At 48.7% G+C, this 19,919-nt stretch overlaps 1 protein-coding gene across 2 annotated transcripts in view; it reads right to left on the reverse strand.

The window, feature by feature from the left end:
• Window positions 1–1,827: 1,827 nt before the first annotated feature.
• SLC24A4 (solute carrier family 24 member 4) overlaps window positions 1,828–19,919 on the reverse strand; it is a 176,624-nt gene continuing 158,532 nt past the window's right edge. For both annotated transcript variants that reach the window (XM_032180014.3, XM_032180015.2), the window contains exons 14-17: window positions 16,054–16,168; window positions 11,496–11,608; window positions 11,034–11,099; window positions 1,828–9,721 (exon numbers count right to left, since the gene is read on the reverse strand). In XM_032180014.3, the coding sequence (XP_032035905.1) occupies window positions 9,569–9,721; window positions 11,034–11,099; window positions 11,496–11,608; window positions 16,054–16,168 (447 nt within the window). In that variant the 3' untranslated portion in view covers window positions 1,828–9,568. The remainder of the gene's footprint in view (window positions 9,722–11,033; window positions 11,100–11,495; window positions 11,609–16,053; window positions 16,169–19,919) is intronic.

The raw sequence follows: 19,919 nt of genomic DNA on the forward strand, positions 1-19,919 counted from the left end.
GCAAATGTAGGTGACAGAAGCCTGGGAGAGGCCTGCTCCTGGAACCAGAGGACCAGCAGACCACCTGCACCAGGACCTGTGTCAACTTGCAATTGCCTGGAGCAACTTTTAGGAAACATCAAAAACAACCTGAGAACGCCTGGTGTGGTAGCCCAGGCCTGTCGTCCCAGGTCCTTGGGAGGCTGAGACAGGAGGATCCCTCAAGCCCACGAGTTTAAGTCTAGCCCGGGCAACACAGCAAGACCCTGTCTCTGAAACAAACAAGCAAACAAACAGCAAATCCAAAACAAAAAGCAAAGAAACCAAGCTGATAGAGACTGAGCTGTGGCTGTGAAGGCAGCTGAGGGGGCGAGCTCCCAGGCAGATCGGATTCAGCCGAACCACTGCTCCCTTATCTGTTCCGGGCAGCCCTGGGCAATGGAAGGGGCCGTGGCTTCTCAGGCTGGTTCTCACAGTCACTAGCCTAGAGACCCCTTTGTAAAGGGGGGGATGACACCCATTCTGTTTCATCGGCTTTGTAAGCGATGAAGTGCCAGATACCATGAGGGACACTGGGATGCCCAGAGCCTTGAGTACAAGGCCTGCAGAACCCACAAAGCCCACGCACTGGAATGACCAAGACAGGAAATCAATTACAAAGTAGGAAGGACTCTATCTCATAGATGAACTGGAATGAGTTAAAATGAAAGGGTTTTCTAGCCCATCTAAAGTAGAACTTCTTGAACTATCTGTGGGCAAGATTCAAACAATATTTTAAAATAATTTTAATCCATTGTGGACTGACATTTTTGTAATGCAATATAAAGAAATTACTGGAAAGATGCAACCAGATTCTAAAAAACCAGATTCCAACAAAATTACTCATCACATTTCCATCAATGTTTATATTCTCTCTTGATTTCTGTACTCATTTTGCTGCACACTGATAAGAAGCCCCGTCTGTGAGCAGGCTTGGGTGTGAGTAGGGTTGATCTATCTTCTCACTGCTCAGTGTTGACCGATTGCATGGACATCACCTGGGAACTTGCTAGAACTCTAGCCTCTTGGGCCTCATCCCATTTCTGCTGAACCAGAATCTGCTTTTTTGACAAGATACCCAACTGATTCGTGTGCATGTTGAAGTTTGTGGTGACACCCATGGCAGCTAGGACTCAGGAATGTTTTGCAGAATGAAGGAATTAACCAAAACCTCTACTCCTGAACCTCAATTTCCCATGACGTAAGAGCTGGTGACACAGACCTTCTTTCTGATGAGCAGGACCAGCTATGTAATTTGCAGAGCCCACTGCAAAAGGAAAAGGTGGGGGCTCCTTTTAAAAAAATCATTGAGGATTTCTAAGGTGGTGACAACCAAGCTGGGTCCTTCCAATGTGGGGCCACCTACAGGTCCCACCCTAGGAAGCTGCTGAGGTAAGATTGGGTCATTCTGGAGCCACTCATGCTAGCCAAGGTAAGTGATGAGAATTCTGCTCTGTTTCCATCTATTACCGGCCATTGTCATTAAAAAGCTGCGACCCCTTATCCTTTTTGAAGTTTATTTTTTCTTAATATGCAAATAGAAATGGCTTCAAATGGCAGTTATTCCAGTGTATAGAATTCTTTCAAAAATGCAAATATGTGTGTGTCTATTAAAACGTGAATAGAAGCTCTGTTTAGGGAAAGACAACTTGTGCTCGTTTATTTTATTGACAGTGTACAGATTTTGATATATTGCATTACAATACTGACTGCTAGATTTCTTAGAAAGGTTTAGATTTGCTGTAGATTTTTTTCTTCACAATAAAAATAAACTCATGCCAGTGTTTAGTAACCAATAATATCAATTCATTCAAATTTAATGACAGTTTTATTAAACTAAGAATCTCATGTCACAGAGCATTCACAGTGCAGGAGGTCACAGTTATTGAAAAAATAAATAGCGGGATAAATATACTCATTATTTACAACTTTTCACCTCGATGATCCTGCTTTGCCCGTTAGAGAGAGAATGAACAAAGATGGTGGTGTTCAGCTCAGCGTGCCAGAACGATCTTGGGGTGACTCGAACAATGTGTGAACAGTCCCAGAAGTTCGTGGTTTTAGTTGTTTTTAAGGAGGTTCTTTCAGGACACAAGAGTCCTCTGATTCCATCTACCTGCTATTTGGTAGCTTCCCTCAGAAACCACACCCAGCCTGCATCCCCTTGGGCTTTGTGGATCCGCCTGGCCTCTCCTGGCTTGGACTCTTCCTTAGCAACTCCTGCATCTACCCCTGGGCCTGGCTGCATCTGGCTGACAGCCTTTTTCCTCTCTAGGTAATCAAAGCTCTCTTTGTGCTCAGACACCAGCAACTATTCCCTGCTGGTGGCTGCTGGGCAGGAGACACAGGCAGAGGCGCCCTGCCAGGCAGTGTGTGCTCTGAAAGGGAGACCCAGCCTCACAGAGCAGCAACCCCCACTGTGGAGCTCCCCAAGAGTGGCCACAGTGGCTCAGTCACAGTTCTGTCCGCAGGGTCTCCAGGGCCCCCAGGTCCAAGCTTCATGCAGGAAGCTCAAGGAAGCAGACAGTGTAGTCATGGGGTCTGCAGCTTAGAGGGCAGGGATGAAAGGTGAGGGCGGAGATGCCCAGTGGCCAGAAAAAACTCACAAGAACAACTTATTTGGAAAAACAGAGCTGCCTTGTTCCCACTCCAGTCATTTTTCAGGAGGGGGAAAGTCCTCTCTTCTTCCATTGAAAGAGAACTGCGCGTCTGTCCTGAATGGACTTGGGAAATTCTGTGTAGAGAATTCTGGAGTGACAGCAAAGAAGGCTCTGTTGTTTGGGACATTCCCTTTAGGCACAAAGCCAGATCACACCAAACCATGCATCTAGAAACCAAAAGCTGCACATTCCCTCTCTTGATAGCTTAAAACATTTGTTTTCCAATGATGTGGTGATGAGGGTACTGACTCTCTGCAGGATTAAGAATTTTATTGGCCTGGTCCACGGACAAGTCCCAACCAACATGTTGCATAAGAAGCAACTGCTTGGCCCAGGCACGGTGGCTCACGCTTGTAATCCAGCACTTCGGAGGCCGAGGTGGACGGATCACAAGGTCAGGAGATGGAGACCATCCTGGCTAACACGGTGAAACCCCGTCTCTACCAAAAATACAAAAAATTAGCCGGGCGTGGTGGCAGGTGCCTGTAGTCCCAGCTATTCGGGAGGCTGAGGCAGGAGAATGGCATGAACCCGGGAGGCGGAGCTTGCAGTGAGCTGAGATCGTGCCACTGCACTCCAGCCTGGGCGACAGAGTGAGGCTCCATCTCAAAAAAAAAAAAAAAAAAAAAGAAAAGAAACAACTGCTTGGGCTGGGTGCAGGGGCTCACGCTTGTAATCCAGCACTTTGGGAGGTCAAGGCAGGAGGATCACTTGAGGCCAGGAGTTCAGGACCTACCTGGGCAACACAGAGAGATCCTGTCTCTAAAAAAAAAATGAAAACAAATTAGCTGGATGTGGTGGCATGTGCCTGTAGTCCTGTCTACTTTTCAGGAGAATCACTTGAGCCTAGGAGTTTGAGGCTTTCGTGAGCTGTGATCGAGCCACTGCACTCCAGCCTGGGCAACAGAGTGAGGCCCTTTCTCAAGAAGAAAAAAAAAAAAAAAAGCAACTGTTTGAATTCTAGCAACAGTGGGAATAGGTGTAGCTTAAGCCGGCATTTGTCACTGGGGTTATAACTAAGGAGCAGCCAATTCTCAGACCTGTAAATCCAAGGGATAGAAAAGCCACACAGCCAAGGGCTTCACTTTCCCACAGGCACAGTGTGGATTTTCAGCTCTCAGAGATGCCACCCGTGGCCCTCAAATCCTGGTACCAGGGAATCCCGGCAGCAGACATGTTCCTAGACTAGACGAGAGTATACTGTCAGCCCTGTTAAGAAGCAAGAGGAAGATTCATAACTTTGACAACTGGACACTGACACCGTGAGATTGAATAAAGAGCCTTAGAAACATGCAGGTGAAAGACAACCCGTGCCCCCGGCAGTGTGTGCTTGTGCATGTTTGAGGATTTAACAGAGACGATGGCACCTGGGAGCCGTTTGTCATTGAAAAGTTAGGAGTTTTAAAACCCCCATAAAATAACCAAAGCCCTAAAACCTCTCAGCTGGCTTCTCTGGAAAGATAGCTCCACCCTGGTTGCAGAATGGGAGAGAAAAGCCTCTTCTCCTGATTCCGGGTGGGCACCCATTTCCTTGCGTTGGGAGCACAGTGACAGGCTGGACATCCTCCCATTAGCTACCCGGCCTAAAGCTGAGCACAAAACTAGTGTCCCAATTTAGTTTTCTTTATCAAGAAGCAAATACAGCAACCTAAATCAAAATGCCTTTTTCTGGCCAGGCACGGTGGTTCACACCTTTAATCTCAGCACTCTGGGAGGCCCAGGCGGGTGGATCACTTGAGGTCAGGAGTTCAAAACCAGCCTGGCCAGCATGGTGAAACTCCTTCTCTACTAAAAATCCAAAAATTAGCTGGGCATGGTGGCACATGCCTGTAGTCCCAGCTACCAGAGAGGCTGAGGTGGGAGAATCACTTGAACCCGGGAGGTGGAGGTTGCAACGAGCCAAGATGGTGCCACTGCACTCAAGCCTAGGCGACAGAGCGAGACCCTGTCTCAAAAAAAAAAAAAAAAAAAAAAAGCCTTTTTAAAACCTGTACCCTGTGGATATGCCCTTTGGGGAACAGCTCTTTGCAGCAAGGCAAAGGGGCCCCCCACACAAGCCGGGCTGGTAAAGGCTGTGGCTCAAAGCGAACAGCAGAATCCCATGTTCTCTGTCCTGTGGCACAGGCCTAGAGAACGACTCCCTCACTCTTGTTCCCATATAACTGACACAGGGGGGAAGATTTTCCCAAAGGACAGGAAGGGCCCTTCTCCATGCTTTGAGAAGCCCCGAGGGAGGCTTCATGCTTGAGGGGCTCACAGGATGAGCTACAGAGACCAGGAAATCCTTTGGATGCACACACATAAAGAGAGAGCAAGGGCAGGCCCAGGGGTAGGTGGGGGTTGACGGACTTATTGCCACCCAAGAGCTGCCTGCCTACAGAGCATTTTCAGAAATTTCTAGAAGTTTCTATGGGCAGGGTGTGCCAACAAAGCTGCTGAGAGGAGGACCACCTCATGTGCCCCACGTACTCCTGCTAACTGCCCCCAGGGGAGGATGGGTCCCATGGAAATCATGTCCGGAGGGCATTAGAGAGACCATGAATATTTAAAGCATGGCATTTGGGTACAATCTCCTGAGGATTTTCAGTCTAACAGGTAAGTTCTTTATTTGAGCCACACGCATCTGCTGAGAGTCGATCACAGGGACAGCACAGCCACCTTTTTCCAGCCAGGGAGGAGCACGGCCCGGAAGGAAAAGAAAGATGGGGACGCGAGACAAAAGACCAACCCCTCCCCCAAGGACCCATTCACCCAGGGCAGAAAGGTCTGCTTCTCAACTGCTGAATCCCAGGGGGAAAGTTCCAAAGTGTGGCACCAGAACCTTTCCAGTTCCAGTTTCCTAAGCCCCACTCGCCCGTCTCCCATGGAGGGAAGGCACGGAAGGCAGCCTTAGCCGCTGGCACTGGGATTCATTTGCTCTTGCTTTTTCCCAGGGGGGATGAACTCTGATCCTCTCCTGTCCCTCTCCTGTCCCTCTGTCCACCCCAGCTTTAAGGAGGGAGAGGGGCCCCAGGATTCAGAGAGGAGAAAGGACAGGCCGAAAGACGGGTATCCAGCAACCACACCACGCACACCCTTCCCGAAATCCCGGTCTGCCTGGGGAGTCAGGATTCTCTGAGATGGGCTCCTGCTGATGCCATTAGGCTTGCAAATCCCCATTAACAGGGAAGAGCAGGTGGAAGAAACCTGGACCCTGGGCCGCCCAGGAACGGGCTTTGGTCAGGGTCTGCAGGACTGCCCTTGGGTGATACACACACCCCACCTGGTCAGGGAAGCTTGGTGCATTATCAGCTGCTTGGGTCTGTTAAGGCAGGCGACCGACAAGGGCAAAAGCAAGAAACAGTCCTAACAGGTGAGGGGTAAGGAGCAGGTGAAAATTCACAAGGGCAGGCTGGGCGTGGTGGCTCACACCTGTAATCCCAGCACTTTGGGAAACTGAGGCAGGTGGATCACCTGAGGTCAGGAGTTTGAGACCAGCCTGGCCAACATGGTGAAAACCCGTCTCTACTAAAAATACAAAAATTAGCTGGGTGTGGCGGCGCACGCCTGTAATCCTAGCTACAGCCTCAGGAGGCCGAGGCACGAGAACTGCTTGAACCTGGGAGGCGGAGGTTGCAGTGAGCCAAGATGGCGCCACTGCACTCCAGCCTGGGTGACAGAGCGAGACCCTATCTCAAAAAAAAAAAAAAAAAAAAAAAAATTCATAAGGGCAGCTAGCTCTGTGCATAAGGAGGAGACACAGGTGACAAGGGGAAGAGGCATGAAGGCCAGCAGACTGTGGGTAATAGGAAGGATGGGGTGGGTAAGGCGAGGACTGTGTCCTGCCCACAGTGCCCTTAATCACCAGTCTCATTGCATCTAACCCAGAACCTTCCTCCAGGGCCGGGTTCTCAAGATACTGAACACCTTCCACTCTAACCACGCTTGACCTGGTGAGGCAAAATTCCAAACCAGAAGTCCACAGGAACCACCTGCTCCTGCGTCTATAGGCATTTTCCATCTGAGTGCAAGGTTTGTTTGTTTTGTTTTTTTTTTCTTTTCTGCCCCCAATGAGAAGAGCTAAATTCATTTTTTTAAATTGCCTATTTCTGTAGCAGAGTAATTATCCCATGCTAATGAGCTTTGGGAATAAAATAAAGTAATCCTGCGTAGTGATGAAAGTGTAATTTAAAAATGAAAGCCTAATTAATCATGCAATTCTTTAAACTTGTGATGGAAAAATATTTAGTTAAAAAAGAGAATTTTCCACCTACAGTGTACATATAGTTTTCTAGATTTAATAAATGCATAGATCCTTTAAAGGAAGTTACATTGGCACATTAAAGTCAAAAGAAAATTAGCCAACAGGAGCATATTACATATTAAAAAACATTATTTTAGTTTCTAACTGCAACTTTAGAGACTAAGAGTATCCATTTAGAATCTCAAATGGGTTCTGCTGAGGAAGAGGAGGGTAATTAGGATACGTGTGCTCTGAAAGCTACACAAGGCTTCAGAAAATTGAAAACCAGCAGGGACGCCATCGGGGCCACGTGGCTTGTGCCTTGTCATAGCTAAAAGTAATTTTTGGTCTTTTTTTCAAGAAAAAATAGAGGCATTGGATAGGGATGGATATTAGGAAATGACTTGAGGAACCTAGGAGTCAATGATGTATTGATGAGGTTTTGCCTCAAACAGTAAAAACCAACCAGGAGGGTAAAGTCATACCCACACTCACTCCCCAAGTGTGGCCAACTTACAGAGGCTGGCCTGGGAGAGGTGATGGACTGGGGCTTGGCCTCCCTTCTGCTATGACTGGCCATTGAACTAGAGACCCTTGACCTCTCCAAGACACTACTTTCTGTTAAGTGGGAAGGATAATCCCTAGGTACATCATAGGGCAGTTTGGAGAATCAAAACAGAGACAGAAGCACTTTGGAACCTGGATGAGCCTGTAAGATCAGAGGAACCAGGAGAACTTAGCTATTGAGGGGACAGAGTGGTCCCGAGGGCTCTGGAATCCCTGCAGCTAAAGTTTATACTGGTGCATCAACAGGGTCCCTGCCTTCCCTCTTTGCTGATTTCTTAGGAAAATCACCCTCGTCCTAAAGTTGAAGACCACTGAGCCCAATTTCTAGCTAAAAAATCAAAAAGAGAAGCCTGAACTTGGTGTAGCCATGATACTAATACTGATGTGAATCCCAAATAGAAGCCTGGTGGTGGGAGTGAGGTCCCGTCGCAGGCTCATGCAACAGGGAACTTAAGGGACACAAGCACGAACACTTCCTCCTTTTGAAACTCAGGAGGCCCTAAAGAGCACAGTCAGAAATTCCAACCAGGGTCACGATCTTTGAGTCTCAGGAAAGGATTAGCTACTGGATTTAAACTCATCACCAAGTTTAAAGTGATGTCTGGTGAATCACAAAAAAATGTTCTTCCCTCTTACCTCATCATGGGTAATTCCCACACATTCATCCGTGCAAAATATCTCAATATTCAAAGTGCATCAAATCGGATAGACTTTTGCAATAGAAATATTAAAAAAATAAAAAACCTCTCTATAAAATTAATTGTGCTTTCTTGTTTAGAAACCATAAACCATAAATGGTTTGTATTCATAAATCTTTTAAATATATATTTGAGAGCTATGAAGTGGTCGAAAATGATTTTATATTTTTCTATCTAGTTTTGAGTCAGCCTCCCATTCTTGGCCTGTCACGTGTAGTAAACTACGTGGTTCCAGAAGCTTAGCTCTAAATATTCTAAATTATGATTTTCACACTTGCCTTCAGCTAACCAGAAAGCAGTTTGTTGTTTTTCAGGCAATCTCTCTTCTTGTCATTAACCAGCACTTCTGACACACTCAGTGCAGTTCAGCAGGCTATGAAATTTGTTGGGCATATAAATAACTGGAACTTTCAACAGGGTGGTTTTGAAACTAGAGCATTAACAAATAAATGACAAACCCACAAGGACAGTGCATTGTGTCACATAGAAGATCTGGAAAGTACAGCTGTAAACTATAATCTCCAGTCTCTGAGTTAGCACCTTTCCACGTTAGTCTCTTACCTTTTTCCCTATTCCAAACCAAACACCTCAGTGCCAATGCAAGATGGCGTACAGAGGATTTGTGTCTTTACGATCATTACTTTTTTGGTGTGTATCACGATCCTTTCATATGGAATGATAGTTTTCAAGTATGATGACCTATATGATGTTTCATTTTTTAATATTTCATTGCTTATTCTCTGAATGCATCAATAAAAGTGAGAAGAATATTCACTCATTTTCTCTCTTCCACAGAAAAAAATTATTTTCATTCTTCCAGTTTTTCCAGGAAAAGGGGTAGAATGTCTGCCATCATGGGCCCTAAACCCCAAGAGGTTGAGGTCTTGCCCCTTCCAAACTGTGGGTGCTTCCAGCAAAAGTCAGAGGCTCCCAGGAGCACATGCTGCCTAAGGAACCGCCTCTGGGCTGGAGGTGACACTTGAGAACAACATTCCTATTTTGCACCTGCCCTATGAGATCTCGTGCTCACAAATGACCTCATTTCTGAGGCTGCCTGCAGAACAGAAAGACAAACTGCATGCAGAAGTCCTTCTGACTAAAGTGTGCAGGAGAGATGAGATGCTCGGCACATCTCCATGGTTGGCAGCTCAGGGGTCTTCGAAGCTGCTCAGATAATGGCCCCCGAATCCAGCCTTGCAGGGGCGGAACTCCAAGGAGGAGGAGGACGCCCAGCAGCCTGGCCTGTGACCAGACAAAGACCACGATGGCTCTTCCTTCCAGTGTGTGAAAGAACGGACAGTGGCTGCCTATGCAGGAGAGACCTGTGGTGGGGGAAGGAGGGGAGAGGAGGGCGCCAGTGTCACAGGGTGTCCAGATCAGCTCCCAGGGGCCGCGACTCAGCGCTAATCGTCTTCCCGGCACATCGGCAAGTTGACGAAGGTAAAGACATTAAACTCTATCATTATGGAGAAGCACAAGAAGATGGCGTAGAGAACCAGCACGTAGACACCCAGCTTCCGGTCCAGTCGCCACTTGTTTAGGTGGATGCCAAGGACCTGGGAGGACAGATTGTGGGAACTGGGCTTGCAGGGCAAAGAAATACAAGAGGCATTTCTACTGGAAAGCGACACCTATGTGGGGAAGCCTAGAACATTCTCCAGAATGTGGGCAAGTGTAGCGGGGTGCTGCAGGATGATCCTCAGTTTGACCAGAATAAGCCCTAGAGGGCTTAGACTTGCCCCATGAAAGGGCGAGTCTCTGTCCTAGCCGCATTGACTCAGGGATACACAGCGGCCACCCTCATGGGACCGGCCCTCCCCAGGCAGGCACGTCACTTCCTCCCGGCTGGTCGTAGGCATGTGGTCCTCCTTGCCCAGGCCTTCTCTAGAGACAAACGGGGGCTTTAGCTGGATGACCCCTGTGCTTCAGAGCGTGGCACCATGGTCTTTTCTCTTGTCTCCTTAGCACAATTTCCAAGGCTCCTATGGACCCCTGGCTGGGCAAATGTCTGCTTGAGCCATCTTTCTGTGTGTGTGTGTGTGTGTGTGTGTGTGTGTGTGTGTGTGTGTGTGTGTGTGTGTGTGTGTGTGTGTGTGTGTGTGTGTGTGTGTGTGTGTGTGCGCGCGCACGCGTGTGTTTGTGTGTTTGGGGTAGAGGGTTAAAGCAAGCACAGAATTATCTTACATTCCTCCCTGATCCTTCTACCTTTCCTTCCACTGCCTTCCTCCTTGTCCCTCAATCAAGGCTTCCTGCGGCTGGATCCCAGGAACCTCACTGGAGCATTGTGGGTAAAAAGTCAGAGTTCCCTAAGGACAGACCAACCTGGGTTCAGATCCTAGCTTTGCCATTGCCCAATTCTGTGACCTTGGGAAAGTTAACCCCTGAGCCCTGATTTCTTCTGCAATGGGAATGATAGCACCTCCCTCATCGGGTGGTTGTCAGGGTTGAATACAGTGACGCTGAAGTCAAGTGCTCAGCACAGACCTGGGCACGTGGGGTAGGGAGGCCTCGATTATTCCGACGTGCCATCCTGAGGGATGTCATGCCTCCCATTTGTCAGCTCATATGCGCAGGGGAGGATCTCTCTCCTACTGGCACTAGAGAGGAACTGGACCAGGCAGCAAGAAAGGAAATGCAGTTCGCTTCCTCTGGGGACTTCTTATGTACTCAGGAAAAGCACAGCGAGGGTGCCAATGCTCTTGACAAAGACTAGGCTTGGGTGTGTCTATGAACGTCTACATTTTCTTGCCTTTATCCTTCATTACCAAGGGAAGTGACAGGGGTGTTCAGAGTCACGTAAGTGACGAGGCGGAATCAGATGAAATCAAGTATGCATGAGGCATCTGTTTTGGAATTGTAAAGACTCACGGTGAGAGCGACAGAGCCCAGCAACAGGACCACGGAATAGACCAGCCCCCGGCTGTTGATCTTCACCTGGAAAATCAAACACACGTGCCCTGAGTCTCTTGACTGCTCAGAGCCAATCCATCCAGAAATCCCAGTGTGCCTGGGCCAATGCATTCCCTCATCAGGAAAACACAGGTGTTTACAGGTGACCACATGGTCGTGGAGGGTCAGGAAAATACGGATTCAAGTCACGACCCTGCTCATCTGAGGAGACGGCCTGGGATGGGGACAGGCACACCAGCGGGCTGAGGTGAGGAGTGGAAGTGCAGACATCCCTAAGGTGCTCTAGTAGCCACCATGGAAAATGGGTGTCTGAGTGCCAAGGAGAGGAGGCGGTCGTCTCCCAGAGCCTCTGGCTGGAATTGGGCCAACACCACTATCCTTCTGGGTAAAACACATCTGTTCAAGGTGAGAGGAACTTACTGTTGATCCATAATTAACAACCATGGTCTGCAGGCCCCACGGTACGCCAAGTCCTACCAGGATGTCAAACACGTTGCTTCCTATGGTGTTAGAGACTGCCATGTCCCCAAGGCCTGCAGGGGACAACAACACATTTATAAGAGCAGGTCACCAGAAGCCTGTATTCTTTTTCCTAACTGTTCTATCAGTGCCATTCCTTGGAAAGGAATTCCTTCTGCAAGGACCTTACATTTCTAAACCTTTTCATAAGACCTCAGATCCATGCCCTTCCTGAAGCCTAAAGGGGACTATTATGGGTTGACTGTGACCCTCCAAATTCAGATGTGGAAGTTCTAACCCTCAGTACCTAAGAATGTGGCTTTATTTGGAGATAGGGTCTTTATAGAAGCAACAGGTTAAAATGAGGTCTTTAGGGTCTTAATCCAATATGACTGGTGTCCTTATAAAAAGGAGAAATTTGGACACACAGGGAGAACCTGGGCAGAGATGAACACAGCCAAGGACAGAGAGGCAAGAGGGGCCTGGGACAGATTCTCCTTCAGGCTTCTGGCCTCCGGAACCGTGAGACAATACACTTCTGTTGTTTACGGCACCCCATTTGTGGGAACGACAGCCTAGCAGATGCACGCGGGCCCTTCATGATCTCTCCTGCCAGGCTCGTCAGCTGATGTTCTCTGAGGATTTCCGGCCACTGCGCCTCACTTCATGCTCCCAGCTACCCTGGGCTGGAAATCGGAGTGGGGCATCACCTCACATGACAGAAAATGAAACTGAGGCTTGGGATGTGCCCAAGGGCACAGTTTGCAGACGGTCCAAGGTCCCCTGGTACAGCATCCTTTTTACCAAGACTTGAAGCATATTTGGGACCCAGGCAACAGCACCCACGACCCTGCCTGGGAATCATAGGATATTGGATTTTATGCCCTGGTAGTTTCTGAAGGGTGAGCTCTCCTTCCCCAACCAGACTAGAAGCACATCAGAGGCTGGGGCCCATGTCCTCATCCTTCCCCTTCCTGTCCAGCTGTCCAGTATCCAGCTAGCCACACAATCAGGAAGTTAGTAACTGGAGAGGCACATAATTAAGAAAGCAAACTTTTATAAGTAAGACTCGTACTGGCTGGAATCTGCCCTAACCCGGCCATTTAGCCATACTTCCACCCCAGTGTCCTAACCTAGCACACATACGCATGTTTTTGGAATGAACAAACCTGAAACGCAAATGCCTAAAACCACAACATTGCTTTGGTAGCTGGCACATATGGCAGCCAACTCAGATTGGCACCCACACAGGTGGCCCATCTCTGTTCGACTACCAGCCCGCCTATGTTGCATAAGTCACCTCTTCCTCCCCTGCTTGTTGCTGTCATCTGTTGACCCCTTACACTCCTCCTCCCATCCTGCCCCAGGCACTTTTCTGAGTGACTTCAAAATCTCTTGGCTTAGTCCTGTTAGGGGTGGTGTCTCTGGGAACCCGGCCTTCTGGTCTCTTAGTGTCTGGTAAGATGCGGGAACATGCAGCAACTATTGTGGCCCAGTTAGTTGCACCTGGTGAAGAGGCAGGCACTCCGGCAGGTCAAGAGGGTAGGAAGGTGCCTGAGTTTGCAGAGGAGGGGATGAGCGGGTCTCAGGTTTGGTGGACTTCCTGCTCTGCACAAACGGGGCTGCCGGCAGCTGTGTGAGCCTTTGAGGACTTCTAGGGCAGTGCAACTCAAATTTTAGTGAGAATAGGAATCACCTGGGGGTCTTGTGAAAATGCAGATTCTGATTCAGTGGGTCTGGGGCAGGGCTTTGGAGTCTGCATTTCTCATTAGTTCCCAGGTCAAGCCGATGCTCTGGGCTAGGACCATGCTTTGTGCTGGGGGCCTGGAGGGAGGCCAGGATACGGTGCCTCTGGTTAGAGCACATGCTGCACAGCCTCCTGGTTTGTGCAGCAGGCTCTCAACAGGGGTTCCTGGATCTTTTGTCATCAGGAAGCTATTTTTTTTTTTCTCTTTGAGACGAAGTCTCCCTCTGTCGCCTAGGCTGGAGTGCAGTGGTTCACTGCAACATCTGCCTCCTGGGTTAAAGCGATTCTCCTGCCTCAGCCTCCTGAGCAGCTGGGATTACAGGTGTGCGCCACCACACCTGGCTAATTTTTTTTATTTTTAGTAGAGACGGGGTTTCACCATGTTGGCCGGACTGGTCTTGATCTCCTGACCTCAGGTGATCCGCCCACCTCGGCCTCCCAAAGTTCTGGGTTACAGGCATGAGCCACCGTGCCCAGCCAGGAAGCTATTTTTAACTACGTTTGTTGGAGTCCTTGTCAATCATATCAATGTTGCCCTGAGGACAATTATGCAACCCCCACCCCTGGCCTCACCCTTCCTCAGTTTCTGTACTTCCACATTTCACTGTAGCCACTCTGAGATGATGTGCTGCTTCAGAGCCCCATCTGTCCCTTGGTCCTAAAAGAGACCCTTTGTTGATTTTATTGGGACACTCCCCACTCCTGCAAGCCCTTAAACTTCCAGCATCCTAACACCCCTCCCTAGACTGAACTCCAGGGCCAGTTGTTTAAACTGCACATTCCCTTGTCCGTTGACCTTCCACTGTGTCCACCCAGCTGACTCTGGCTAGGGATGAACTTGTCATCTGTGCACCGCTGGAGTCGGCATGACTGAATCCCACCAAATTCATGTCGCTGAACATCGGCTGGGCCCCCCGGTGCTCACCAGCTTTCCTTGTACTCACTGTACTGCGCTGAGTACCCTGCCCCCATTCATGTCCATCTGGAACCTGTGAATGTGACTTTATTTGGAAATAGGGTCTCTGAGGTTGTACTCAAATTAAGGTAAGGTCATACTGAATTAGGGTGGGTTCTAATCTGATGACTGGTCTCCTTTTAAGAAGGAGGAAGTCTGCCGGGTGCAGTGGCTCATGCTTGTAATCCCAGCACTTTGGGAGGAAGTCTGCCGGGTGCAGTGGCTCATGCTTGTGATCCCAGCACTTTGGGAGGCTGAGACAGGTGGATCACTTGAGGCCAGGAGTTTGAGACCAGCCTGGCCAACATGGTGAAACCTTGTCTCTACTAAAAATACAAAAAGTAGCTGGGTGTGGTGGCATGTGCCTGTAGTCCTGGCTACTCGGAAGGGTGAGGCAGGAGAACCTCTTGAACCCAGGAGGCAGAGGCTGCAGTAAGCCGAGATCACGCCACTGTACTCCAGCCTGGGTGACAGAGTGAGACTCCATCACAAAAAAAAAAAAGAGGAAGAAGAAGGAGGAGGAGGAGGAGAAGAAGGAAGGAAGGAGGGAAGGAAGGGGAGGAGGAGGGAGAGGAGGAGGAGGGAGAGGAGGAGGAGGGAGAGGAGGAGGAGGAGCAGGAGGAGGAAGTCGACACAGACATACCAAGGGAAGAATGCGGTGTGAAGGCAGAGGCGCAGATTAGAGTGATGCAGCTACAAGCCAGGGAGACCCAAGGATTGCGTGACCACTGGAAGCTAGGAAGGGGCAAGGAAGGGTCCTCTCCTAGAGCCTTCAAGGGACTATGGCCCTGCTGACATCTGACTTTCAGACTTCTAGCTGCCAGAGCTGTGAGACAATGAACTTCTGTCATTTTAAGGCACCCCGCTGTGGCACTTTGTTATGACTCTCCTAGGAAACTAACATGTTCACAACAAAAGTCACTCAGTTAAATTCTATTCCTCCCTCAGCTGCTGTCCCTAACTGTCCCCATTCTCTGTCAGGGCCCTGCCGACCAGCAAACGTACTCCCACTCTTCCTTTCCCCTCATCTCATGGTTTCTCAGGCACAACTCACTAACCAACCAATCAACCCTTTATCTTGGAGGAATAACACGTCCTGTCCCTCTTCCCAAAGCCAACCTTTCTCTTTGGGCACTGTTCTCTTCTCCTGTCTCCTGTGAGATTTTACGCCATTATTCACCCATCCCCATCCCTATACTTTCAAACTCGGCGCTGCGAGGAAGATCTGTGGATGTCCATGCTGGGATGCTACCTTGCTAGCAGAAAAGGAGAAGTCAGTAAAACCTGCACTTGTTACAGCTCTTTTGTTACACCATCAAAGCTCATACACTCACTCCTTGTGTTGCTCAGCCCGTGCCACGTAGTAAGACCAAAACAAAAACCACCAAACAAACCAAAACATTACACACGTTCTAGAGGTCAGAAGAAGAATGGGGGAGTTGGATGTATAGGATGCCAGTGCTTTGCCTTTCTGGGACCAGAATGTTTCTTGTTATTAGCTCATTTGCTGTATAAAGTCTGGGCTTGGCCTCTGTTCAATCTCATATTGACTGCTGACCTCAGAACATTTTTGTTTTTATACAACCACACTAGTAAAAGCTTCTAAATAGAGGTCTGGAGGAGTTCATCTTGGTAGCATTCTCTCCATGGATGGAATCTAACAAATGATGCTTTCTAGATGTCGCAGTTTTTCTCCATAGCAGGACTTGACAACTGCCAGTCATAAGAGCCACAACTTGGTCAACTGTAAGTCAGGCAGGGATGAGGACACAGCGGCCTGCACTGCATGACTATGAGGGCTGGGGCATAATCCATACCTTGTCTTGCCACAATTAAGCTGGCCATGCAGTCTGGAACACTTGTCCCTGCTGCCAGGAAAGTAATGCCCATGATGACATCCGGGATCCCAAGTGTGTATCCGATAATAGTCACCTGCAGAATGCGGGGTGGAGACATGAACTCTCAACCAACAGTGTGTGGACTAAACAAATATTCCTAGTATTAGAGACACTGTAAATGTAGGAAACAGTTATTTTAGAATTACTGGGGCTGCCTCTTTTAAAGCAAAACAAAACAAAACAAATAAAACCCACTGAACTATGAGGCTGAGAAGCCAAAGGATGGAAGGATGGAAGGAAGGAAGGTCTTCAGTGTGCACTAACATCCAGCGTGCTCAGGACCAGGGATGCCACATGAACCCTGCTTTACCCTGGACTCCATGCCCAGGCCCTCTGAGCCCTCCGACACTCAGGCTTCAGACAGGGAAGCAGATTCAAGTCCAGGGCCCTGACGGCTGGTCTTGGCTCTGCCCTGACTATCTGCGTGACTTTACAGAAGTCATTTCTTCTCTTTGGTCCTCAGTTTCCCCAACTGCACAAGTGTTCTGGGGAAATGGACAACTCATTTCCAAGGCCTCTCTCTTTTGACACTGCTATTCAAGAATCATTCTTCCAAAGCCTTGGGGGTGAGAGATGTATTAATAAAAGGTGGGGGTGTGGGGGATGGACAGGTGGGGCTTCACTGCTTGCTGGAGCCTCACTAGGACATACTGAAAGTAAGCGCAGGGTGCTCAGGTGGGCACACCTCGCATAGGCAGAGATCAAGGCTACCATGGGCCCATGGGCACTGCCTTCTTTACAGACTTTTACTGTCAAGGCCATTCTACTCCCCCAAACTGAGGCTATCTGAAGTTCAAATCCGTAGGTAAGAGTGCCCCAGTAAAGTGATTCCTGTGACCCCATGATCCTGGTTTAAGAAACAAGGGTGGGGTTTATACATCAAGATGGTGGGGGTTGGAATGTCCTGTCTCACTGGTAATTAGTAGAACTGATGTAATCATATGGTTATTTTCTGTAACTAGAGAAGAATTTCACATATTCATTAATTTGATCTTCCTGATTCTCACACCCACTCAAATGTCATGAAATACTTTTTTTTTTTTACTTGTAATGGTGTTTTGGGAATACACTTCAGTAAGAGAAATCACTAGATCCTTTCTTTAAAATGTGAAGATGAACTGGCCTTTAATTCTATTCAGAAAAATTAAAAATTGCAAATCCAATTCACTTAAGACACAGTTTTCATTATCTCTGATTGTCATCTTTTTCTAGGGAGTTTTTTTTTTTTTTTTTTGTGAGACAGAATCTCGCTCTGCTCCATCACCCAGGCTGGAGTGCCATGGATTGATCATGGCTCACTGTGGCCTCAACCTCTCAGGTTTAAGCAATCCTCCCACTTCAGCCTCCTGAGTAGCTGCAACTACAGGTGCATGCCACCCTGCCTGGCTAATTTTTTAATTTTTTGTAGACACAGGGTCTCACTATGTTGCCCAGGCTGGTCTTGAACTCCTGGGCTCAAGTGATCCTCCTGCCTTGGCCTCCCGAAGTGCTGGGATTACAGGTGTAAGCCACCACACCCAGGCTCTAGGGAGTTTAGATAGTAACTAATTCCAAATCTTCTTCCCCATCCCCCATATGGAGTGGGCTATGGGGACTTTAATCTTCATCATGGAAGCATGGAAACAGCATTGCTGCATCTCATGGTGAAAATGGCTAATATTTACTGTTATGAGCAACAGCCATGCTGCAAACTCAAATCACAATGCCTGAACAAGATGAAGTAAGATTAGGTTGAAATTGGGTATAATGTACACAACGCTAATTCAACACAAGAAGGGCACTATAAGAAATCACACTACTCAGTGGCCAAACTGTGTATTACTCAGCGATGCTTATGATCACCTGACTGTTACTAGGCAATCGCCCTTAATTGGCTGTTGGTTTCAATAAGTGGCTAATTACTGGATGCTTCTGACACGGTCCAACCAAACTGTTTTGGGCTGGGAGTAGAGTATGAAAGGGAGTGGTCAGGAGGGACATGAGTGAGGTCCTTGGGGACTTGAATGTTCAAGTGTCCCAATGTCCCCCATTCAGCTGTATCAAGGCCAGGGTGTTCCAAGTGTGCGTGCCTGGGGCTGGGGCAGATTCTGGGGTCCTGGAGGCTTGGAGTGGTTCTGCCCCTCCTGAGTTACATGACTTGTTTCATTCACTAAAACGCAATCACAGAGTCCATCCTGAGCTTCCTTTTGGGATACAGAGCTCTAAACGGGTACCAAGAGTCACAGAGTCCGTCCTGAGCTTCCTTTTGGGATACAGAGCTCTAAACGGGTACCAAGAGTCACAGAGTCCGTCCTGAGCTTCCTTTTGGGATACAGAGCTCTAAGCAGGTACCAGGAGAAAGGGAGAAAGGGAGCAGGCTGGAGGCAGCACCTTCCACCAGCTGGTGTCTTGGGGAGGCTCTGCCACAGGGACAGGAGGGCTGCTGCACGAGTAAGGACACCCGCAGAGGCTGGGGCAGGTCTCTGATCAGCCTGAGGAAGCATCTGAGGAGAGGGAGCAGGCCAAAGGGTGGGATTTCAGGAAAGCACAGGCAAAATGGCTCCCATACACTGTTTAGAATCCCAGTAATGCTCTGGGAGGGATGGGGGAAGGCGTGATTGGGTTGGGGGGAGGGAAGAGACAGGATTGGCCAAGTGCCTAGAATGTGCTGGGCTCTCTTTTCATTCTCCCAATGGCCTTGTAAGAGAGCGATGATCACCCCACTTCATAGAGGGAGTCACCAGCTTCCGTGGTTTGCAAGAGGTAGGACTAGGATTCAGCGCTGTTCTCATGTGATCCAGGATCCTTTGTTCCCCACCAAACGACATGGTTTCGGTTTCTCTGGAGTTAAGGGAAAGGTGGCCCCTGGGCCAGCATGGAACGTTTACTGGCCCTGCTGTCTCTCACGTCAAGATCACTTGCCTTCTCTGCTGCTGGTGTCAGGCATTAGGAGAATAAAGGGACTCGATGCTAACCACTAGGGTGTAAGGGGCTGAGAGTGAGTTTCACAATCAACAGAACTGCAGCCATGCTGGAACCGCTTCCCCTCTCTTCGCTCCTGGGAATGAGGAGGAGAAGCGGGGACCCCATTAGGTGGTACACAGAGAGTGGGGAAGGAGGCTCCTGTGTGGCCTGACCCAGCCCAGCCCAGCCGATGAAAGGTTTATATGGGGACTTGTCCTGTATGGCTATAGGAGCTTATGAGGAGCTACACCAATGCCTCTCGGCCTGCAAAACTCCCATCCAACGAAATCTGAAAAGTCCAGTAGCAAACAGAGAGGCAGCTTATGGTAGTAGTTGAGATCATGGGCTTAGGAGATCAAAACCTGGGTCCTGATCCTAAATCTAGCACTCACTGATTGTGTAAGCTTGGGGAAATTACTCAATTTCTCTATGCCTCGATTTCCCCCATTTGTTAGATGGGGATAATGGCACCCATCCCATGGGGTTGTTATGAGGATAAGAAAGAGTTTATATGAAGTGCTTAAACCAGCATCCAGCACATCGGTGGGGGGAGGAGCATTCCTGGGCAGGAGCATGGAACAAGCTGCCTTGTGTTCAACCTCATCTCCCTTGACTCCAGTCTCCTTCCTTCGCGTTCCCTTGGGACACTGGAAACCAAGGGGGCTTGGTGATCATCCACCTGTCATATTGCTCTGCCTATAACACCAGAACAGTGTGATTTAGGCTGCCTGTGCAAAGGTTGGTTTCCTTCCCTCACACTCGAAGGCAGGCACTGTGCTCTGTCTCTGCAGTCCGGGTACCTGGCACAAAGTCATGCACCTCATTCAAATCCTTTTCTACTG

The sequence above is a fragment of the Hylobates moloch genome, unplaced genomic scaffold (genome assembly GCF_009828535.3).
Source record: "Hylobates moloch isolate HMO894 unplaced genomic scaffold, HMol_V3 SCAFFOLD_16, whole genome shotgun sequence".
NCBI classification, from domain to species: domain Eukaryota; kingdom Metazoa; phylum Chordata; class Mammalia; order Primates; family Hylobatidae; genus Hylobates; species Hylobates moloch.